Here is a 25,410-nt window from a genome sequence, read left to right on the forward strand (position 1 = left end):
ACCTTTGATTTTAATGATTTATTTTTCATTCTCAGTTCATGTTAACTAATTAACTCTTGTTATTCTCAGTTGTATCAACTGTATTGCCATATCAATTAATGAAGACAGGATGTCAGATTATTTGATTGATAAGAACATGAAATATTGAAATATGACAATGGATTTACTTTGGCACCTTAACAAATCTGATCTCAGTGTGATGCATCGTTCATCCTTTTCTGAAACTCTGAGAGACTAGATATTTTGAGTGCCTTTTTACATGGGACCATTTGCTGACTAATAATTGTCATTGCTGTCTGGGAAAAATAAGAGATATTAAAAGGTTCTCATTGTGATTTGTGGGCCCAGAGGAAATTTATGTTGCTTTTACATAGCTCAGAAGATCTACATCAATGCAGTTATCATGCTTTCATTTCATTTGAGTCAGATGTGTCTCCTAAATCTTAAGAGAGATAAAAATACAAACTGTTTACATAGGACTATCGAGTTGCACAAGTGTGGATCTCAATCTTTAGGCTAGATAATATGGTCTTAATTGAATCTGAGGAGACTCTAGATTGCAGATTTTGGTATATTGGCAAAATTGAGCACTCTGTGAGACAACCTCCTAAACTGTTGAGACACATGCAACAATTAAGATTATTAAAGGGATAGTTCACTTTGAAAATTAATTTTTGATATGTTTTATCTTACCTCAAGGGCATCCAAGATGTAGGTGTCTTTGTTTCCACAGTATTTTCAATTTTGACATTTTTCGGTCAAACCGTTGTTGTCTGTCAGTCATATAATGCAGATTTAGGGGGTCCACATCAAAGAGCATGCACAGAGAAGTCAAAATTAAACATGATTTAATGACTTGTAAATGTAAGTACACATTGATGGCCTAAGACACGAAATGAGCAGTTTGTGTTAGAAAACGAACACCTCGTGTAACCACAGCCATGTCCAACTGATCTGAATCAGTTGTCCAATGTCCGACTGAACCATGTCCAACGTTCCGCCGGAAGTGATCGCTTGCGCGTGTCCGTCATTCATTGTTTACACAGAGATTTCGGAAGTTTTACCTTTCACTGTGAAGATCTTAACATATTTAGATATACAGGAAATCGCGATGGAAGACGATTTCGATATGAAGAGTTCAGATGCAAAAGCCTCTAAATGCCATTTGAAATTTTCTTCTTTAATGAGGATTTTTTTTATCAAACTTGTATATTTAAGTTCAGTAATTTCACTTAAATAACAATCATTGCCATTTAAGTGAAATTACTGAACTTAAATATACAAGTTTGATAAAAATCATCATTAAAGAAGAAAATTTCAAATGGCATTTAGAGGCTTTTGCATCTGAACTCTTCATATATCTAAATATCGATAAATATCGATATTTTATTATTATTTTTTTCAGAAGAAAATTCTGAGAAGCTTATTAAATCAATAGAGATTTGGTTTAAATGATATTTGTCACTTTTCTGTCCCTGGCTTCTCTGTTTTTTTTTTTTTTTTTTGTTTTTTTGAAAGACACAGATGCTTGAACATTATTCTGCCTGCAAATAATTGTGTCATCTCGCCATTATGCTATGTGTAAGAAGTCTATATTATGTTCAAGACCCATCATGGGGGTGGGCAAAGGCATATGATTCTTCCTCTGTAGATAAACGGCATTTGCTCACCCGCCACACTTTACAATGAAGAGGGACCAACTACCATTCATAAACAACAAGGAGATCAGTGGTGTTGGGCAGGTTGTAGAGTTCAAAGCTGGGTCACATATATATACACACACACACACACAGAGGAGAGATGAACCAGGTGTTGGCTACCTCAGAAAGCCTGTTATATGTGGGCCATGAGGGCTATTTATGCATCTATTCAGTCAGTCCCTCTAAATCACACCTGGATTTGTTAGCACCCCCAGAATCCACATCATCACTGAAAGATCAAGGGAGAATGATCAAAAGTCTGCATGGTAAAGACCACATGTGCCTTAGAAGTATCTGATAAACAATCATTTTTCACCCACTAAAAAGTAGGATGTTTTAGCAACCTAAAGTGAAGCCCAATTCCCTCTTCAATCATTGATGAAACATTTCCTCACTGTCTTTCCTATGAAAAGCCGTAAAGATATATGACTTATGGGAGTGTTTTGCAGCAGTCATCCATGTTGCATGTTTCTTTCAGCCTAACCTCACCTTTATTCCACATATGTCTCATTTAGATGCTGAAAACCTCAGCAAACACAACACAGAGCTGTAGCGTTTGATTAATGCTTCTTTTATTGACACGCTTCCTCACATGTGGTTTGGCCATTGTATCACATGTGGTTAACTATATTACAGTAGGCCTTGCTTAAAGCAGGATGCAGGCCGCCAGCAGGAGACAGTGGCTAGTTTTAATCCTGTTTATGACATTGTCGTCCTATAATAAAAGGGCATCATTTATGAGTCTGCCATTATTATGTTTTCTGCTCCTTGCATCAGAATATAAGACCATGAAACGAAACAAGCCCTCATGGGGAGCTTTCGGGTCCTATTAAGAAGTGTGTCTTGACAAAACCATGACTAAAGAATTCTTTGTCAGGAAAGAAAGCTTATTTTGGCTTCTTTAAATATAGATGGCAATATTTTCCATACTTTATTGGATATGGATCTTAAAGGGATAGTCCACTTTTTTTTGGAAATAGGCTCATTTTACCCCTCCCCCAGAGTTAAACAGTTGGGTTTTTACCGTTTTCAAATGTATTCAGCCAATTTTCTGATATTTAGAAGAATATCAGTAACCAGATGGTCTCATTGACTTCCATAGTAGGAAAAAATATACTATGGAAGTCAATGAGACCAGAAACTGTCTGTATACGGATATTCTTCTTAATATCAGAAAATCGTCTGAATTGATTCGAAAACGGTAAAACCCAACTGTTTAACTCTGGGGGAGTGGTAAAATGAGCCTATTTCCATAAAAAGTGGATTTAAAGAACCCTTTAAAGGGATCCATCTTGTATTATGATTTCTTTAAAAACATTGCAACACTGCACCTTCTATGTAGTCAAGATAGCAAACTAATTACCAACCATTAAAATGAAAGAGAAAAAAAAAATTCCCATATATTTTGTTGTTGATTGCAAAGGCATTGTTTAAAACTTAATGTAAGACGGGGAAAAATAGCTTTGAAAAATTTTAAATGTGTAATTCAGAAATTGCATTAGATTTTTTCTCAAATATCCATTCCTCAAAAGCATTGTAAAGTATTGATGGAACCATTAAAAAATAAGCATTTCAGTAGTAAAAGTTTGCAACATACATCTTTAGACATAGAGTTTCCAATGATAGATTTTATTTTCCCTTTGCATTTTAAACCTGTCAAGCTCCCCATTTCTACACTGAACGCATTTTACTGGATCTACTGTCTAGTGCAGACCTAAGCACAGAGTGTGACACTCATAATGAAGGAGCTCTTGTTGATTATCTTGTAGATTTTATATTTCCCCTTGAGTTCGGTTCAGCACGGCACGATTACAAACCGTTCTCTGCCCAGAATTCTCAGCATGGTTGGCTAACCGGATCGGAATGGAACAATTAAAGGAGCATTTCACCACATTTCAACATTAATCTTTATTGAAAGTGGATCATTTATGTAGTCGAAATGTAAAATAATTTTTGAATTTGGTGCCCTCTTGACCGAGAGAAGACAGAAAATAACGAGGGGCGCATTTTCAATTTCAATTTTTTTCAATTTCAAAAAACTTTATTTATCCCCATGGGGCAATTGCAAGGCCCGTGGATTAGTACAAGTAATATTTCATAATAAAGATAAAAGTAACCTTTTAAATAATAATAATAAAGTTAAAAATAGATAAATAAGTGAGCAGATGGGCAGATATATATCAGCATTAGCAGCATAGAGATAGTCCGATCATTTGTATGTAAGACACCAAGTCCCACAATGCACCACGTTGCACAGCTCCGCAAGCCACACCCACTAATCCGGAACTGCACACACATCAGAGAAATCACTCTTCCGTCTACAAGGCTAACGTTAGCTGTCACCAGAGTTTGAAATTCATTTAACACAAAATGTCCAGTTAGTTGGGTGTGGAGAGCAGGACGATTGAGGGCGAGGGACGTAAGAGGACGGCGTGACTGATAATGAAAGACACCGCGCGCCGGTCTCGCGTCTCTCACGGAGAAGCGAAAGCATACAATGAGGAGCGACGATGGCAGATCGAGAGAGAAACAGGCCTGATTTCATGATTTCATTATTGTTTCTGTTGTGAGTAACGTTACAGCAGTCGTCAATGAGGCGCTGCGGGCTTATACTTTCGTTTTGTATTTGTTCATTTTACTATTAAAATGTTTAAACGTTTGCCGGTTCCCGCCTCCTTCTTCCCACAACAACAAACCCCGTTAACGTTGTGAATTACTCCTCGTTTGTATTTATTTTTATATGGTGAATTACTGCATGATACCTGGATGTTCAGTCAGGCCAAACTAGAATGGTTCACATCACAAGACAAACGTCCGTGTGCTCGTCTGATTCAGAGATTTCGTTCAGGAGAAATTTCCATTGTTGAAATTCCCTGCAGCAGATGGACTCTATATGTGTCTGTAGGCCGTAGCACGCAGCAAGACTCCATATGTGTTCGTAGTTCACAGCGAAAGCACATATACTGCAGTCCGCCCAGCTCAAGCCAGTCTGGACTCCTTGACCGCGACAGGCAGCCGCCTCCTGTTCCTCCATCAGCCTCAGCTGCTCTTCACTATCCTGTGACTCGTAAAGATAGCTACGAACATCGGATTCGAGCAGCAGACTTTCAAAATCCTCTTCTTCCATATCATGTTTAGTGTCTTCCGTCATTATCATACTTCCTATCTCCACAGCGCTTGTTAGCTTAGCTTCCAAAAAAGATGGCGGATATTGATTTCAGTTTCTGCGAGTGAGGTTTAATAGACCTGTAGGGTGAGTGGGCCCTTGAATAATAATGAGCTAAGGTCCCACTTTATATTAAGTGGCCCTAATACCTGTGAACTTACATGGTTACTAGATATGTACTAAGTATGTAAGTACAGTGTAAGTACACATTGGTATTTACAGCTGTAATATTTGTGTAACTACACAAATGTAATAACACACTGAAATGTATGGGTAAGTACAAATGTGTAACAGGACATTAGTAACAACACTTTTTTCACTATAGCAAGTACACATGTGTAACAGGCACTATGTAACTACATTTTGTAACAATAATGTATTTACACACGTTCTTCCACTTCCACACAGTCTTCAATACTGTAGTTACTAGTTTGGAAGGCACTGAAACTCCACTGAAATCATGATAATTCCTATCATCCCAAGACGTCATATAACTGACGTTTTGGGACGTCTTTTGACCATACGTCAATATTCGCCTTTTTAGGGCCCCCTTAAACGTCGGTAGATGAGGTTATGGGATCCTAACTCTACCCCATACCTAACCCTAAACCTAACCCGTCACCTACCTGACGTTAAAGGTAAAGCGTCCGTTGTATGACGGCCCGGGATCGCCATCTACCGACGTTTAAGGGGGCCCTAAAAAGGCGGATATTGACGTATGGTCAAAATACGTCCCAAAACGTCAGTTATATGACTTTTTGGGATGAGACTGTGTTAGTGTATACCATGTATTTATTGTATGACTGGCAGGACTCGTGCTGAATTACAGCTAAAGTTTCCCCTTGTGGTATTAGTGTACTGTACTTACACGGTAACTCCTCAGTAACTCTGCACTTGATAGAATGTGTTAAACAATCATAACTTACTGTGTATAATAAAAACAACCAAACCTCTGTACAACTCTGTGTTAACAGTGTACTTACATGGTAACTCCTCAGAAAGTGTCTACTTAACATAAAGTGTAAAAAGGGCCATAACTTACTGTGTATAGTAAAAACACCAAAACTCTGTACACTGTATTAAGTGTACTTACACGGTAACTCCTCAGGAAGTGTCTACTTAATATAAAGTGTAAAAGGGCCATAACTTACTGTGTATAATAAAAACAACCAAACCTTTGTACACCTCTGTATTAACAGTGTACTTACACGGTAACTCCTCAGGAAGTGTCTACTTAATATAAAGTGTAAAACGGCCATAACTTACAGTGTAATATACAAAACCCAAAGCTGTGGCAACACTCTATTAACAGTGTTACATGGTAACTCCTCAGTAACTCTGCACTTGATACAAAGTGTAAAACAGCCATAACTTACTGTGTATTATACAAAACCCAAACCTCTGTACAACACTGTATTAACAGTCTACTCACGTTGTAACTCCTCAGGAATGGTCCACTTGATGCAGTGTAAAACGGCTTTAACTTAACGAGTAATATAAAAAAAGACCCAAACCTCTGTGCAACACTGTATTAACAGTGTTACATGGTAACTCCTCAGTAACTCTGCACTTGATACAATGTGTGAAACGGCCACAACTTATGGAATCATCATGATTTCAATGGAGTTTCAGTGCCTATTGAAGACTGTGTGGAAGTGGAAGAACGTGCGTAAATACATTGTTGTTACAAAATGTAGTTACATAATGCCTGTTACACATGTGTACTTACTATAGTGAAAAAAGTGTTGTTACTAATGTCCTGTTACACATTTGTACTTACCCATACCTTTCAGTGTGTTATTACATATGTGTAGTTACACACATATTACAGCTGTAAATACTATGTACCAATGTGTATTTACACTGTACTTACATACTAAGTACATATCTAGTAACCATGTAAGTTCACAGGTATTAGGGCCACTTAATATAAAGTGGGACCTGAGCGAATGTTTGTAGTCTATACAGATTTGAATGAAATATGACTTCCTGCTTATTATGACACAAAATGACGATTTTTACGTCACAATAAGCAGGAAGTAAAACAATTAAATCATTATTTCGCCCATCTCAGGGGAAAATAAGGAAATAAACATGACCATTCAAAAATATGACTGGGTTTCTAAAGATACAAAGCTTAATGCAAATGGGTGAAGTGACCCTTTAAGCATTGAGAACGGTTTGGCCCGATGATGGATAAGCGGCTTTTGATAACAGTTGAATGTGTTGTGTTAGCTTAGGTATATGCTAAACATCTTGGAAATCCAACTCTGCTGTCACTTGTCAAAAAAATATTGTTTGATAGTGATTTTATCAAGATTTACAGGGCACAACTATTCAAGTGTGCTGGTTCGTTAACCAGGATTGTGCTCATTTATATATTCTCAAAGATGCAAATTAGTATGATCTTTAAACAACATAGATCATCAACTCTGTCGGAACCTCTCAGGTCTAACGTTGATAAAGCACACTTATTGACACTCGCTTTGTGCTTGTCATTGACCTGTGTGGACACAAGCACGTGTTGGGATATGGTCAAGGCTGTGTCATAGGGCACTTAGAGGAATGGGCCCTGTTTCGTAAGGCCATGTTCTAGATGCATCAAGAAAAAGCGTTTTTATATAAAAAAAAAAAGGCCTTTGACTGTGAGCCTGCAGCAGTCATTTGAAGGACTTGCTGTTGTTTCCAGTTGAGGCTTTGCTATTAAGGCAAATGGTGCAAAATGGCGTAAAATGAGCTTGTAAAGCTCACCACATTGCAACAGTGGAAAGTGTTGACACAGTCCCCGTTGATCTTTACAAGCGAATGCAGAAATAAGTGCACAGAGAATCATTCATTTAAAGAGGCTCGTTCTTGAGTTTCTCTGCTGCCTGCTGTGTCAATGAAAATGAGCTATATGTGTGTGTGAATTTACACGTGGACACACTGTTACCTATAAAACACTACAGAAAATACAGATATTAAAACAAACTGGTCATTAATGTTTCATGATTTATCTAGTAGTAACCTTTAGAGCGCTATCATACACAGTGTCATTTGCACGCCCTGCACATTGCTATTTTGAGGCAACATTTTTGTTGTTGTTGTTGTTATTTAAAGGTAGTTATTTAATTATATTAGTAATATGCACCTAGGTGGGTGCACAAAGCACGTACACTCTGCTTATTACACACACAAGGACATGCGGCAGCACACAAAAATGCCAAATATTTTAAATAAAAAGATTAATTATGCCACGTAAATAGTGAATCCGCCATGGCACATGCGGGAATGGGACTGATGAGACTGAGAATAGGGACAACCCTTGCGCCGGGTGCACCGACCATTTTTACCGCCGTCAAACAAGCAAAAGTGGAAAAAAGATTTGCTTGTTTTTTTTTAAAACAAGAAAAACTTGTGTTGTGAGCTTTAGATCATACCATTTGGATCGTTAAAATAGGGTCCTTAAATTATAAAATTTGGTTTTAAAATAATAGCCTCTTTAAAACATTTTAGCAAAATCAGTTATTCGGCAGAATGTCCAAGCTGCTGTCCATATAATGAAAGTGAATGGTGACCACAGTTCAAACACTTTAAAACAGTGTTACTATTGTTAACTTAAACTATTAAAAAATAATTTTGGTCATTGTAATAAAGCTGTAATAATAATAAAAAAAAAAACTAAAAATAAAACAAAACAAAAACTTTGCCTTACAGAAATAAAGGTTTAAAGTACTAGAAGTACTACTAAACTAAAATTAAAATAAAAGTAATTAAACCTAATGACAAAAGCACATTAAAAATACTAAAACTTAAATTAAAATGAAAATAAAAATAAAATAAAAGCTAATTCAAAATATTAATACTACAGTTCATAAAAACAACCTTTTTTTATTTTGTTATTTACAGTTTGACAGTCTCTGGTCCCTAGCCACTAAGTTTCTTGGTGTTTGACAGAAGAAGAAACAGTCATACAAGATTGGAACAACAAACAGATGAGCAAATGATTACATGATGAGTTGCATAAGTCATCTTTCATTCACCGATTCGTTTTGATTTGAAGTAATGATCCTTGTTTTAGTCTGTGTGATGTATTGATTGATGTCTTGATTAACATAAACAGGCTGTGTGTAACCAGGTACCTGCTGTGTGCTATGTAGCCCCAGTGTCTTGTGAGGCCCTCACTCCGTTTTTACCAGCCTTGAGCACTGAGCCGTTGTTTGACTTGGCAGAACTTAGGCCCTCCCAGGAGCCTTACCACAAAGGAGGTTCTGTTATTCACTGGAGAGCTTATTGTTGAAAAATTACCCTGAGGAGAGAAAAGAGCATGACAGAATACAGCACGAATTATTTTTTAGCCAATGATATCTTCTTGGCTGGGCCAAACACAGATTGGTCTCTGGTGGGCACTTGGAAAGGGTAAATGAATCAACTGGCACTGCCAGAGAATACGAGTGGCCTATTCCTCCTTTTGAGGTCATCCGATGGGTTGGTCCAATTTGTCATTGATTGTCCTGTGTGTGTGTGTGATGAAATTTCCAGGATTTAGAGTATGTTTCTGTATAATCTCATTAAACTCCAAAAAAAGGAAACTTTCTGACTGTTTTTGCCACAATTTAAAATATAGAATAAAACGCAATAATCGAACGAGAAGCAGGATACATTTTCTTCCATTACAAATGGTCAAAACAGTCTTTTTTTGTTCCAAAATCAGATCACGTGTTACGTTTAATTAGCACATGGTGTGTTTAATTATCTGATTTTATATGACTAATAGAGGTTTTCCCATGGACTTAATTACTGCATGTGTGGTGTTTAATGGAATGCATTAGTACATTTTTGAATTCTATTGCTGATGAAACATTTTTAAAAAGACCATGTACCTCAGATGCCATCTAATTGAAGTTGCAGATTATTTAAGTTGCAGATTGCCATTTAAAAACGTCTTGTTGGAAATTATCTTGATTTCCATGTCTTTAACATCCATGGAAACTTTCAAAACTTTCTGAACTTTCAAAAGTTCAGGAAACAAAATCTTTTAAGAAACTTTCACTAAAAAATTCTTCTATGGTCTCTTTGTGTAAATCCCCTTTTGGAACCTTTTATTTTTAAGAGTACATCTGTGTGAATAGCCAATTAATGTTACTTTTGGTTTAGATTCACACTATGTGTAAAGTTTTGTTTCATAAGATAAAACAAGGATCAAATGCGAATCTCTTTGTTTCTTCAATGCTTAATTTTTTTGGCATCCATCATCTAAACCTCACCCAAACAGGAAAGGAAACACATGAAAACCCCACAGTGATGCACAAAGTCCTCTCATTCTGGTTTTCCTGTCATTCCAAATAGAGGCATTAAAGTTACTCTTTGTCAACATTAGAGGAGTTCTGGTTTTTAAAAGTGTCAAGATCAAAAGGCACTTCTAACAATACATGCTTTTCTTATTGCTGAAGAGACCATAAGCTTTTAATGTTGCAAAGCAATTACTGTAATTTAGAACAAGCTTTACAACTCTTGGATCTCTGCAGAGGCTTTGAGGAGAAACCGCAAGCAAAAAAGGAAACAAAAAAAAGGAGGAGGAAAAAACAGAATGCCGATAAAGGGGACTGCGTATAAATACGAAGTTATTTTGCGTAACAGTAAATATAAAGCTAGACTCAAGGGTCTCTCATCCATTCAAAGGGTTTGGGACTGAACAAATTAAAGGGAGCGTTGCTCAAGCATGTGTTTACTGTTTACAGTGCGAGAGGAGGCAATAGAGAGAGAGAGAGAGAGGGTTGGGGGAATGGAGGAACGTGTCTATAAAGTTTTTTTCAAACATCTCTGAAAGAAAGTGTGCTGTCAGCCAGTGTTGTAGTACTCGAGACTCGGACTCGTCTCGGACTCGGTCTCGAGACCATATTTTAATGGTCTTGGTCTTGTCATGGACTCGTGTCCATTTGGACTCGGAATTGACTCGTACTCGAACATTTTTTTTTTTAGGACTTATTATTTCCGAGTCCACTCGAGTTTAATTAAAAATATTTTTCATGATTATTAATGTATATTAATAAAATATTTCTTTAAATTGATTGACATGCCCAGTGATTGGTGATTTTCTAGTGTGCAACTGCGCATGACAAATTGTAATAAAATTACTTTTAACACCACCTACTATGTGGCCTTTTTACCCTAAACTGATCATATTTTTTAAACTCCAAGTAAATTCAGTAAAAAAAAAAGGATTTCTCTAAGTAAATAAAAGTAAATTAGGTAATCAACCCTCACTGGTCTCGGTCTCGACTCGGACTCGACCGTCTCTGGTCTCGGACTCGACTCGGACTCGACTCTCTATGGACTCGGTCTTGACTCGGACTCGACTCTCTCTGGTCTCGGTGTCGACTCAGACTCGAGTGAGGTGGTCTCGACTACAACACTGCTGTCAGCACTATCACTGCAGTTAGAAAGGGGCCATATTGTTAGACTATATAGGATAAGTTATCATAATAATATCTATTTGTAACATCTGTCTTTTCTGCAAAAACTTAAGCCTTGTTCACACTACACGATTTTAAAACATCGGGCTGGACTGTGCGGTTCACACTACATGACTTGTTCTCAGTGAAATCAGAAGTGTTCAAGTTGTTTAGCTGTTCACACCACACAACACAACGTATAGATACAACCATGATTGGATGATAAGAGCAAATCATTTGTGACTCAGAGCTGTTTCAGTACTATGTAAAGAATCTCGGCTTAAGTTTATAGCTCAATTTGAATTCAGGGGAAGAATATTCCAAAATCAATGATCTGGATCAGCAACTTATAGAATATTCGTTAAACCGAGTTTCTCACATGAATTAAATCACCCAACGAGGGGTGTGTCACAACACACGTCTGCTTCAGGTATATATGACGAAATTAAACACAACGAATTATGATTAATTTGGAACATATATTTTCCACAGATCGGGGCTGTTCTTTATAACAACAAGGATTACAGTTTTCTCAGTCAGCGCGCCAGCGTGCGGATCTGTAAAACTATTAATCACTTGATCTGTTTAGCTTACTATTCTGACAATGTTTTGTGCACTCAACAAAATCAGCTTGTAGCGTTAGGATCTAATATTAAAGAGGCTTTGTTATGTGATTAATACAAACAATGGCAAAGAATGTATAAATGAGTTTAATAAAAACACACGACTAAGTTACACTACAAAAATCACACGATATATGTATGTACACAAAATGAAAGTGAAACTAAAAAGGAAACAAGGGAAAATGGGAATACAAAGAGAAGTACAGTTACTAGCACAGCTTTAAACCTTCAGAGACAACCACAGGATTATATCTTGAGTTTCAAATTTGATGGAACAAATTGCTATTCAGACCTTTGTATGCTGGGAGCGTGCGGTTGTCCGTAAGGCTGGAGACAGGTTCCTTTGTTCTCCCCACGTGGGTGTGCGTCGCGGGAGTTCAAAACGAGTTCGTGCTGGATGGTGTCTTCTTGTTCGAGAGGACACACGTACGAACTGTAACTGGCTATTCGCAAAAGTAAACGAAGTAAAAATAACGAAAACTGATAACTTTAAAAAGCTTCAGAAGACGCCGAGAGTGTCCAAGGAATTCCGGAAAGAGTTCAAGAGTCTAAGCTTAAGAGTAAGAACAATAGCAATCAGGTAAGAGAGCTAAGAAATTAGGAGACATAAGAGTCATAAGAGTTAAGATAGCGATGAATCTGTGGCGAGAGTTTTTCAAGGGTGTTTTGGGACCCCCCTAACCCTCGGATGGCCAATGAGCGTCACACAACTGAAGGAGCGCGCGCCCACTTGATTAACATATCACGTTGTTAATCTGGGTTCTTAAGACAAAGGAAAAGTTCTGCTAACTTTGAAAACAAACTTATACATAATGGTATACATTTCACAATATCGATATACAGTTTAAAAGACAGATCATGCTATGAGGATTACAAAGACATCAAACACATTGGACTATTTTGACAGCATTATTGAATTACATGTTTAAAGCATTGTATTACAGTTATCTAAACTTCTTTGACACGCGTGAGTCCATTCGAAGCTGAAATAGTGAATTACAGTTCTTTTACATGTATTTCGGCATACTAGATAATTTTGGTAACTCTTTTACAAGCTTTCAGAGATGTCCGTGTTTGTGTGCGTGCAGGAATGTTCAGCGTGCGGACGCGTTAATGTGCGTGTGTGTGTGTGTGTGTGTGTGTTGCACGTAGGTGTGGGTCAGCGGGTCGCACGTATATTGCGATAGAACAAACGAAGTCTGGTTAGTCTCCAGAGTTCCCTCGCTTTTGGAGGTGTCAAAGGATCAAAGAGGAGAGAGAGTTAATCTGATCGCGGTCAGTTTAACTGGCGTTATTGGCGGGGGGATGTTGCCCTGTGATGTCTCCGTGTTCGTCCTAAATCACACTTAGTCAGGTAACCCCAGACACTCGGGCGCCTGACTGCAGTAAAAGTCAAAGTTGAATTAAAACACATATGCGTAGGAATGTGTTAAAAGGGTCTCTGCCAACCACGCTCTGAGTAATTGCATGCAAACTGGTTAATGATGTCCGACCCAGAATCTCTACATTCCCCCCTTGATTGGAAGATGACGTCCCTGCGGAGACGTCCTCTGCCGATCACGCATGGGAGGATGGAAGGTGAATCATGAAGTTGTTAGCAGGGGATCATCAGGGCTGGGGGTTTAACTCAATGAGGTCGCTGGCAACTTCCAGCGCAGGAGCTTCTCTTCGAGGGTTTCGGCGGAAGCCTCCGGATACAGCTTTGGTGAGCTTGACGGTAGATGATCGCACCTCATTGAGTCTCCTGTATAGGATGAAGGCCAAGCCTAATGTTAAGAGGTGGCTGACTACCATGGAGATGCACAGCGCCGTGTCGGCTGCGCTCCAGGCTCGGATGACAGGTGAGGTAGTCAAAGGAGGTTGTCGAGACAAAGCTTGCAGAGCAGAGTCAAGAGGAGCAATGTCAATTAACTGTGACCCCCCTGTCTCAATTCCCAGTTCCAGTTCTGGACCCAGGGTGAAGTTGTGGTCCTTGAAGAAGGAGGGGATTTCCAGTTCGGATTCATATTCACTGCTCGGGAGATGATACAATGCCAGATCATCGACGTGGAGGATGGCACCTTTAGGTACTTGAATCCACATGCTCTGGTTGAGCAGGTTGACCCGAGTGGCAGTGTCATGTTGGTCATAGGTGAGAGTAGCAGTGAGAACCGGAGTGTTTACGAGCCAGCGGTCACCGATGATTTCTGCTCGTGTCTCGCCGACTTGCATGCGAGGTCTGGCCTCAGCAGGGCACCGGTTGTCACTGGACATGGGTTGCAATCCACAGATTCCATCAGTGTTGTCTCTGAGGAAGGGTTTGCTTGGGCAGAGATAATGAATGTCTTTGGTCAAGGTGCACATGTGCAGGTTTGGAGCCAGGTACAGTTGCGGATCGCTGTCATGGTACGCTACCACATCGGGGGTGCGAACCTTGATGTGCGTGTTACCTTTCCAAAACCCCACATTGACAATGTCCTTAAGTCTGTAGATTCGGCTTGACTCTATGATGGGCAGGTTCAAGAGGAATCCCACTTCCCTCTGCTCGGGGTCGACGTAGAGTGGTATGGCGCTGCCCAGAGAGTAGGCCAGGTGGACTTGGAGCGGGTCGGCTGGCGTGGTGATGGCGGAAGCCAGCACATTTTGGACCAGGCTCAAAGGTATGAGATAGGGCGGAATGCGGCCCATAGCTAGGCTGTCGATGGAGGAGCTCACCTCCCGCAGCATGTCTGTCATGAGGGCGGTGACAAGCTGCGTTTGGGCAAAGTCAGTTTGAAAGTCATTGAACAGCTGCTTCATGGAGTTCACAGTCTGGTTCAGGAGGACGCTGTGGGTGTTGAGAATTACCACAGTTCCTCTTAAAGTCTTTCCGATGGTCTGCAGGGAAGCGCTCTGCGTGGTGAGCTGTTCTCTTAACTGTGGGATCTCTGTTTGAATCTCGGCCACGTGTCGTCTTACAGTGGCTAGGTTGACTGCGTTGACGCTGGACATACCAATGTTAAACAGGGTTCCCACAGCAGCTGCGGCTCCGAGCAGGGCTCCCAGGAAACGTTTGGGGCGGCGATTGTGTCCGCTTAATTCGGCTTGGGTGACGGTCATCTTTTCAAGTTGGTTCAGCATGTGCCGGATGTCGGCATCGGCGTGGGAGAGGGAGTCTTCTGTCCAGCGGGCACCAGCCCAGCTGTACTGGATTACTGTGCGGGGGTAGTGTGCTCTGTAGACATTTCGGGGATCTAGTCGGACGTACACTTTCTGGGTGTGGGTCCGACAGTTGGTGATCAAGAGACCTGGTTGCTCCCTCAGCACGATGCCTGACGCCGGACCTGGTGAGATGACGTCGGGTGGTGGTTGCCCTCTGATCGCTTGAAGGCACAGGATGGTAAACCACAGCAACATCCTAGTAGCAGTAACAGAGGAGAGGGGTGAAAGAGAGGGGGAGAGAGAGAGAGGCAGTGTGTCAGCGGGAGGTGTCCATGGTTTTGCAGGACAGTCTTCCGCTCCTAGGATGAGAAACAAGTTAGTTTGCATTGGCCCCTCCCCGCCTCTCCCTGCCAGCAGCCGAATGTCTCTTAATTTGGTTGCGGTGGACCCATTTGAGCACAGGGTCTTTCTGTCCCCGGCTTAGTTGGATGCGGTACGCTACTGGTGAAAGTTTGTCAACAATTTCGTGAGGTCCTGTCCAGCGTGGCAGGAATTTCTTTGACAGCCGGTTGGAGGCTGTGTGTTGTGGCTGTGCGAAGCTATAGTACCAGACCCTGTCACCCACAGCCAGTTCCTGGTGTGACGCTTTCCGGTCGTAGTACGCTTTCTGACCCTCTGCGCTCTTTTGAAGCTGTTGCTGAGCGAAGGCAAAGGTTGATTTCAGATGCCGGTGCAGCTCTTCGAGGTACTGGTGAGTGGTGCAAGCGGTGACGAGACTTGAGTCCCCTGGCTGGTACAACAGGTGCAGGGGCAGTGTCATCTGCCGTCCAGTCATTAGTTCGAAGGGAGACACTTGGGTTGAGTCTTGCGGAGTAGCTCTGAGAGCCATTAGCACCAGCGGGAGTTTCATGTCCCAGTCTTTCTGGTTGGCGGCCACATACTTTTTCAGCATACTGACCACAGTCCGATTTGACCGTTCAACTTGGCCTGATGAACTGGGCTGGTGGCTAATGTGCAGTTGAACGTGGACACCCAAGAGTTTCCATATCTGCTGCATTATCTCAGCTGTGAAGTGAGTACCTCTGTCTGAGTTGACACTCATTGGCAATCCGAACCTTGAGAATATGTGGTTCATCAGGAGGTATGCCGTGGTCTGGGCGGTGTCGTTGGGTGCTGGGAGGCACTCTACCCATTTTGTGAACTGGCACACGACTGTGAGAAAGTATTTGTTGCCTCTTGTTGATCGGGGTAGAGGTCCTACCCAGTCGATTTGCAGGTCTGACCACGGGAATGTGACTTTCCTGCGTTGCAGCGGAGCTCTGTGGTGTGGATTTGCAGGTTGAAACTGGCAGCAAATCAGACATTCTTTGATGTACTCCGCCACGTGTTTTTGCATGCATGGCCAATATGCCACTTGTTTCAGTGTCTTATAAGTGGCTCTGACGCCGTGATGTCCGGCACATGGTGCGTCGTGGGCAAACCTCAGCATCACCCCCCTTAAGGACTGTGGAACGACAAGCCGAGGCATTGTGGTGTCATCAGGCTTATACCACAAGATGTTGTCCGTTACACGCAGCATGTGCTTGATGTCGTGCAGGCGCTTCAGACAAGGGTCGGCCGCGAGGTCGGCCAACGTGAGTGGGTGGTTGGTGGGGTCTGAGAGGTGGTGCAGAAAAGTCTTTAATGCGGTGTCAGAGTTTTGCATGTCCGCTATGTCGTTGTTTGAGATCTGCGGAGTCAGGGTGAGAGGTTGTGAGGTGGGCAGTGTGGCAGGGAAAGTTCGTTTGCTGCGGGTTAGCACTGCCACCTCGAAGGTTTGTGGTTGGGCAGGAGGTGCCCATGGAGTACCGTGCAGTGCGCCCGCCTTGGCGAGGCCATCGGTACGGTCGTTCAGGTCCTTGTCGAGGCCTGGTTGTTTGGAGTGACCTTTCACCTTTTTCCAGTAGACAATCATGTCGTGTTGTCTAGTTAGGTTATCACATGCTTGAAACAAATTTTGGTGTGTGACAGGCTTGCCGTTTGAGGTCTTAAAGCCATTTTGTTTCCAGCTTAGAAGGTGGCATGTGAAACTTAGTCTGGCATAGTTCGAGTCTGTGCAAATCAGGAGTTCTCTGATGTTGTGGGCCGAGGCTATTTGCAGAGTTATGAGAATGGCTGCCACTTCAGCATATTGTGATGACTGGGGTCCTAGCTTGAAGTGTTGCGGTGGGCAAGGCAGATCATTTACCCATAACACACCAGCACCTGCTTGACGAGCGCCCTCTTGGTTGTAGGAGCATCCGTCGACGTAGGCTGTTGGCATACCTTGGCACGCATTTTCCTCAAAGTACCTGTGACAGGTCTGTTGTTGTGGTTCTTCCACATGGGTTGTTGCAGGTGGGACATTATCGGAGCAGTTTTGGCAGGCCGCCAGGCCGTTGCCCAGGGCTGACTTGTGGCTTTGTGCATATCTTGCTTCAACATTGCGACCCTGGAGGGCCATTAACCACGTGGCGATGCGGGAGTTTGTGACCACACCATCACGGATGCGTTGGCTGTTGAGGAACATGACAGGCTGATGACAAGTCTCTACGATAACTTTCTGAGCTCCAATGTAGTTGGAGAATCTTTGTATAGCCCACACGGTGCAAAGCAACGCCTTTTCACAGTCTGAGAATTTAGTCTCTGGTGGAAGAAGTGTCTTGCTGGCATACGCAACTACCCTTTTGTCTTGGTCATGTCGTTGGTACAGACCAGCGCTGAGACAGTGTTGGGAGAATCCAGCTTCCAAGTAGAATTCTCTGTGTGGGTCAGGGTAGGCCAGGCATGGAGCTGTACACAGGTGACGTTTCAACTCTTTCATGGCATTGTCCTGGACGGTTGTCCAGACAAACGGGCAGTCTTTTTTCAGCAGGGCAGTTAAAGGCTTTGCAATGTCTGAATAGTTCTCTATGAACTGCCGTGAGTAATTGCACACCCCCAGGAAACTTCGAAGTTCAGAGACGTTGGTGGGGGGTTTGATGTTTTGAACAGCTTGTATGCGACTTGTCTGTGGTTCGACGCCTTGTGACCCGATCAGTAGTCCCACGTAGTTAACCTTGGTTCGACACCATTGTCCTTTGTGGAGGGCGATCTTGGCACCTGCAGTTGTTAACTGGTTCAAAACATAGTCTATTTCTTTCAGGTGATCGGCTACTGTGGTACTTTTCATCAGCACGTCGTCCACATAGATGAGATTTCCTCTCATTCTCGCATCGGGGCATGCTTTGTTCAGGAAGATGTTGAACTCAGCAGGTGAGTTAGCATAGCCGAATGGACACCTGGTGAAAGTGAATTGTCTGTTGCCAAAAGTGAAAGCAAGCTTGTGCTGGTCGTCTGGATGTACTGGGATGGTCCAGAATCCAGAGGCCACGTCGAGCGTAGAGAAGATGGTGGCTCCTCTGATCTGGGGTATTTCTTGCTCCAGCTGGGTCATGGGCCATCGTGACAGAGGCACCTGTTGGTTCAGTTTCCTGTAGTCGATCGTTGGTCGCCACTTGCCATTCGGTTTGATTACCGGCCAGATGGGAGCAGAATAGGTGCTGTTGCATGGACGAATTATACCTTTCTCAAGCATGGAGTCAATAATCTCTTGCACCGGTTCGTGTGACGCCAGTGGGATTTTGTATTGTCTCATATAGGTAGGGGGAGCTTGAGGGTGCGTTGGGATGCGCACGGTGTGAAGGTGGGTGAGACCACAGTCTAAAGAGTCTTTGGCAAATGACGCTTTGAATTTGTAAAGGACTTGTCTGAGTCTTTGTCGATCTGCATCGTCCTGGATTGCATCAGCGTCGGATAGGATTTGTTGAACTTGAGATTCAAATCCCGGATAGGGCTCTTCAGTAAGTGAGTCACCCGTTGAGTTGACAAGCGTAGGTGCAGAGGTTTCATCAGTCTCGCAGGCAGGCTGTTTGGAGACTGTGTAGACAGCGAGGTGTCGGTCCTCCGTCAGCTCCGTTCTGCATACTTGATCTTTGTCCATTGGCATGACTGAGGCAATGGAGATGATCTTGAAAGGGGCTGTGCGCAGTGTGTCGCCTGTGTACCCGTCGGGCATCATGGCGATCGGGAGGGGCCCGATAAATGGTAAAGTCAATTCAAAGTCAGGGAAATCATGGCTCACTAGCCATCCCAGCCGATAGGCTTTTGGGATTGTGATGTCCACTGTGATGCAATTGTTGAACAGGATGTAGACCGCACGCGATGACACTTCAGTGAGGGGCGTGGCTTCCAGTGTTAGTCCAAGTTCAATGCACTCAGGTGACTGTTGAAAGAAACCCAATGTGTGGTTTAGGGTTTGACCACGTCGAATGTTGAGTCGAACAGCGACCCCTTTGGTGTAAGCAGGTACTACAGTGTCCTGTTCACTGATCAAGGTGCAGACCTCTGGGATGGTCTGGCCTGACATGAGGTTGTCAGTGTGTGTGGGAACAACAGCTGGCTGTAAAGTCACTGGGGCCCACAATACCTCGTTGATAATGTCCACATGTGCTTGGAGGCGAATCAGGATGTCCGCCCCAATGTAGACGTTGTGAGACGGGTCCGGCAGGACCAGGAAGTAATGAGTGAGGCACCTGTTATTCCAGTTCAAGTTCAAAGCACAGATACCTTTTGCAGTCACCATGTTTGATGGACATGAGTTCAAAGGGAAGCGTGTGCGCTTGCTTGCAGAAGGAAGATCAGGTGTGACTTTAATTAGTTCAGTGAAAAGTGACAGGCTAATGGCAGAGTTGTCTGCCCATAGCGCGAGCACAATGTCTGTTGTGGGTATACCATTCAGCTGCAGGTCAGTGTTGACCTTGGGGCAGAAGGGCTCAGAGTCTTTGGGGAGTTGGAAAGTGCAGAGGAGTGAACTTGAATCTCGCTCCAGTGTTGAGTCTGTGTCTCGGTGGCTGTCGGCGAAAGTTCCCGTGACCTTGGTGACCTGACAGTCTGGCTCAGTTGACCTGGGTGGCTGACAGGGGAGAGGTTCTCGCACTTGAGCCCAAATTTTCAGTTGTTTGAAGTCCATTAAGGGCTCAAAGCGATCTAAAAGATCTTTGCCGACAAGGAGAGGATATGTGTCCATAGGTGAAATGTACACAGGATGGATGAGACTCATGGGACCGATGGTCAGATGGATGGGAGCTATCTGTTCAAGCCGGATGTTAGTTTGGCTGTAAGACTGCACATTCAACCCACAGTTCTGAGAATTTAAAGTTCTGTTTTGCTTGTTAGCTTCAAATCTGAGTCTTTCAAAGAGTTCAGCTGAAATCAGAGTGAGGTCCGATCCCGTGTCGACCAGGGCTTCAAGCTTCACTTTATTTTCCAGCGTGATGGAGAGATACAGCTTGCGTGCTAGTCCTTTTTCGATCAGGTTCCCCAGGAGTTTTGGCGATGGGGTTTGTGTGGTGATCGATAAACAGTTAGGGTCAGTGTCTCGTGATTCGCTGTGGAGACACACGACCAAAACAGCACTTTCAGGTATCTCAGAGGTTTGTTCGCTGGTGTGAGGGGTTGCGTTGTCCACTTCGGGGTGTGTGGTGGGCAACAGCAAGGAGTGTGTATCGCTGTCACTCGGTGTTGTGACAGCTGGTTCAGCGGTCTGTGTCAGGAGAGCAGTGTTCGGGGAGCTTAATTCAATAGGAGGGCTGTCAGACAGGCTTTTAGTCCTCACCCATAGTCACGAAGAATCTGGCCTATCCTCTTTGTCAGTTTTCTTGTGAAGAAGCTCTTTCAGAACTTTCAGGATCTCTGCGCTCTCTGACGTAGACTTACTGTTTGTCTTTGTGGCAGGCTCGGATTTGGACTTGGACTTGCTTGGGGCCTGCCGTGGAGTTTTCTGTTGCCGCTGCTCTGGGCTAGGCGTTCTTGCTGCTGGAGCTCGGCTGGTTCTTGACTGTTGGCTGGCTTCCCGGGTGGCTCCACCCCTTTGGTTGTGGGGAGGCCGTGGGTTGCCAAAGGACTCAGGGCGTCGGCTTTGCTGCTTGGGGCGTGCACCCTCACGGTTGCGTTGCCCTCTGCTGGCCTGAAACGTTCTGGAGTCGTTGTTAAACAGTCTGTTAGTGTGGTGCTGTTGGGCGCCCTCTAGTGCCAGCTCTGAGTGGTGATCAGTGATGGGGCAGATAGAGGGAGTTCTAACAGTCTTTTCAGAAACCATTTTCTGTTTGATAAAAGCTTTGTGGGCCAAATCTCGCAGTTGTTGGGTTGTCATGGTTTGAGGGCATGCCAGGACCCCTAAGTGATGGCTCACAGTGGGATGCAGATTTCGGAGGAACAAAGTTCGGAAGTTAAAGTCCTCTTCCATTCCGGGCTCGTTCCGTGCACCGAAGTAGGCTTGCCTGAGGCGAGCATAATAGGCCTGCGGAGTTTCCAGTCGTCCCTGCTTGAGGTTCATCGCGGTGATTAGTCCTTGATCAGTTTCTGGATCAGAGAATTCCCGGATGAAAGCTTGTCGCAGTTGCTGGTAATCCGTTTTGACAGCGTCTGGTTGACGATCCAGGAAGCTGCGTACGTCCCGACTGGACGTAATTCTGACCAGATACAACCTGTCCCACGGGGTGACATGGGGAACAGTGTTCAAATGAAAGTCAATGTCCTTCAGGTAGGCATGAACATCGTGGCCTCCTGCAGGGTTTGGTGTGAAGGTAGGGATGTTTCTTGCCAACTTGTCAAGTTCTTTGAAGCCCATGCCGTGGCGAGTGTCAGGGACTGACGGTGAGGCCCCCCCTTTTCCAGAGGGCGGGGACCCTGGCAGGCTGTCCGCAGATGTCTGAGACGGTGGACGTCCGTCCTCCATCACAGTTCTGGAGTCTTGACTGAAGTGTGCGGGTCGACTGGTCAGGGAAAACTTTGTAGTGTGCGTTTCCCTGACTCGGTCACTCTGCAGTTTATAGGAGTGTTTTAGTTCTTGGTGGACGGCGTCAAGCTCGTCTTTATAGAGATCTAGTTGTTGGGAAAGTTTATCAATTTCAGCTTGGGCTGTTTTCAAGTGTTTTTCACAGGCCTTAGCTTTAGCGTCTCTGTCTTTCAATTCAGCCTTGGCTCTGGTAAGGAGAGAGTCACCACGTTCCAGTTTTTCGGTGAGCGTCTCTCTGGCTTTCCTTTCGTTTAAGTCCTTTTGGTCGGTGTCCAGACGGAGGTGTTCCAGGGCCTCTTGAAGTCTTTGCACTTCATTTTGCAGGTCTGGGTACTTTTCCTCCTCGTCGCGTAGTAGCTGGTCTAGACGACTCTGGGTTTCTGCTTGGTCGCGCCGGGCCTCCTCCGCTTGGAGCCGTAGAGTTGCCGTCTCCTGTTCCAGGTCGGTGGCAGTTCTCTCGTGAAGGCGGGCTTGTGCGACCAGCGTATGGGCCAGCTTTCCCACGATTCGGGCCCATTCTTTGTGGTTGTAGCTCTGCGTCGGGTCCTGCCTCATCAGCGTGTCCAGTTCGGCGTCCAGCTGTTCCTGGCTCCGGGGCTCAGCGTCGCTGTCCTCCTTGGGCAGGAACGCGGCGGTCATGGCGGTCAGCCATGTCTCAAGGCTGTCCCAATGGGCGGCCGGGTGGGGAGACTGGGACATACTGGCTTACTGTAGGCGAGAGGAGCACAACACACACAAAGACCAAATGCAAGTTTGTTCACAATTTAGGCGCTATCCCTTTGGTACGGACGATGCCGTTTACGGGAATTTTGGTTAACTGATGGAGACAGTTAGACGGTGAGAGAGACAAATTGTTTAGGTCAGCGCAGGGCCTAAATAGAGATTTGACAGGGCCGGAACCAGTGGGTCACTGCTGCCACTGACGGCTCGGCTGTCAGTCTGTTATTTAGCTTTCCTGGGGTGTCTCTGTAGGCTGTGTCTCTGGGTGACCTGAAAGGCACAGTTCACACAGAACAGAGAGCAGAAGAAAAACAGCAAGGTAAGAGAAAACTTAAATGGGGTTAGGCACTGGGACTAACGGGTCTGTGGATACAGAGAATGATTACAGTTGAGAAAATGTTACGGGGACTAAGAAGGCTTGTGCCGGCTATGTGTGTTTCCTGAGGCACGAATGGGTAGCACTTAGACGACAAGGGAGAATATCTAATATTCTTGTGGCCTATGCTAAGTGAATGATCTGTATTTCTTTACCTTAATTCAGCTTGCCTGGGGTGACCCGAAATCACTCCTGAATGGAACCAATGGTGAGGAAAATTCCCCCGTCGCTCCAGACACTCAACTGAGGTGTCCGCGGGCCTTTCCTGTACATCTACCACGGTGCGCCCGCTCAAACAACTTCGACTTTTAACACGACCTGGCAATTCCGAGGATGTCACCTGCTTACGACACTGCAAAAAGGGTGTACCCACAGAACCCCCTTTTCAGGGTGGCCCCTTTTTAGGCCCCGGTTTGCGAGAACGTTCCGAAATTGCCTTGTGTCGCAGCGTGAGTGACCCCTCTTTGTGGAATTTACCAGATTGCTGATGTCTTGTTGCGTGCCGCACCAATGGACAGAGACAGGAGGGTCCGAGACTCACCCACAGCTAGCGCTGGTTACGCCGGTAGGAAAAATCCGTCCACTGGAGACCAACCAGGGATGAAGATCAGATCACCACACACAAGAGAATGTTTCCTGTAAAATACTGAAATGTGGCAGAAAAAGGGCTCTAAAATTAATTAAAGTTGACCTTGTTTAAACCAAATTGAGTATTTGTGAGGTATAAAATACAAAATCTTACTACCTAAGGGCAGAGAAGAAAACACAAAAAGGGAAGTATGACAATCAGAATACCCTAGAGGGAGAGAGAGAGTCAGAGAGTGGGGCAGGAGACACAAGGGTACACAGACGCAGTGGCGGGTTTGGGCCACCAGAGGGCGTGTTCTCTGTGGTCAGCCTGGTAGAAAAGACACACTTAATTGAAATTGCAATTCAAAGGTTTTAAATTAAATTCAAATAAGCGTGTGCAGAGATGTTACGTAATCCCTAAGGCTATGTGATAGGGTATCACAGGCTGAAGGAAAAAAAAAGAAACAGAAAAAAGAAATCAAATAAATGAAAGTAAAAATTAATTAATTTTTTTTCAAAAAAAAAATTAATTAATCAAAAAAATTATTAAAGAAAATTAATAAGCGTTATCAATTCACACAACTAATAACAGTTATTGATCTATTGAAAACAAATCAACAAAAGTTATCAATTCCTTGAGACGAATTAACAAACCAATCAATTTATCAGAAAGGAGAAAAGTAAATTATTAATAAGACTTATTGATCTACCCGAGGGAGAAATCAATAACCTTATTTGGAGGGAAACGAAAATTAAGTGGAAATGCCCATAACACAATTCATGAGATTAAATGAGAATTTAATTCAGGTGTATCTTCTTACGTTTTCTCAAAACCAAATCTGAATGAGATTATGAAAATTAACGGGTGGATATCACTCTCGATGCCAATCAGCTTGTTGTAAATTGACACAGAATGAGTCCAACTGAAAATAGACTGAAATCTCAAACAGAACGAGGAGAGGCGAGCGTCGCTGCGATCGCTTCAATTATGAGAGTTAACAATGACTGGGAAGGGAAATTCAGGAAAACAAGACCTATTCAACAAATGTCCACGCGATGGCACTATTTTGCTCACGTCGATGAAAAGGGTCTGGTGGTAATTTGAAACTCTGAGGCGCTAGGCTGCGCTCTAGCGTTGAGGAGTAGAATTACAATCAGAACCACTTCATTGTCCCTTCTGGGGGCGCAAAATTTGAATGCATGCAATAAAATCCAGGCGGATTTTCTCGTGCTATTTTCACGGGTGCGTGAGGCAGAAATTATTTTACTGCGCTTACACGTACACTTATCACAGGAATTTACGTCTGTGGCTTACTCCAAACACATTAATCATTTAGCACTTAATGATTGATATGTTCTGCTTTAACATCTGGTTAGCTAAATCAAAAGTTAAAACTCGGAGTGTTTCGTTAACTAAACGAATTTAAATCAGGCCTTGGCTATAGGAAGATTAAAGGAACATCGCTTTACTCTTTCCTCTTTCGTCCTGACAAAAGAATCTCGTTTTGAACAGGCGAGTCGAAAGAATATCTTTAACATGTACACGTCTGTACAGGTAAATATTACTTTCGTCACAAACTACAGTTTAACCTTAAACACTTAACAGTGAATATCAGTATTCTGAACTGCAATTTATTTTTAACAATTACCACGACTAAAACGTTAAGCACATTCAATCATGTAATTGCGGATTTGAGAGATACTGCAGATTCTCAATTTGCGTCGGCGCGCACTTGAGTCACGCGACGGCGCGCGGTCGTGTTTCTCAACCAAACAGCAAAGTATACAAAAATTGTCACTGCATTAATTTCACACACAACAAAGCTTAAAATATGCCCGCATTCT

The 25,410-nt window shown here is 43.4% G+C and overlaps 2 protein-coding genes across 2 annotated transcripts; both read right to left on the minus strand.

The window, feature by feature from the left end:
* Positions 1-13,531: 13,531 nt before the first annotated feature.
* Positions 13,532-20,720, minus strand: LOC148978314 (uncharacterized; the record flags this gene model as incomplete). The annotated part of the gene is made up of 2 exons (XM_089133643.1): positions 13,532-15,373; positions 15,429-20,720. Coding segments are annotated over 2 exons (7,134 nt in total), but the record flags the coding sequence as incomplete, so codon positions are not given.
* Positions 20,595-22,598, minus strand: LOC148978315 (uncharacterized). The gene has a single exon (XM_089133644.1). The coding sequence runs from the start codon at positions 22,596-22,598 to the stop codon at positions 20,724-20,726; it is 1,875 nt and encodes a 624-aa protein (XP_088989770.1). The 3' UTR covers positions 20,595-20,723.
* Between the last annotated feature and the right edge of the window lie 2,812 nt (positions 22,599-25,410).

This window comes from Pimephales promelas, chromosome 7 (assembly GCF_988280905.1).
Source record: "Pimephales promelas chromosome 7, fPimPro1.hap1.1, whole genome shotgun sequence".
NCBI lineage: Eukaryota > Metazoa > Chordata > Actinopteri > Cypriniformes > Leuciscidae > Pimephales > Pimephales promelas.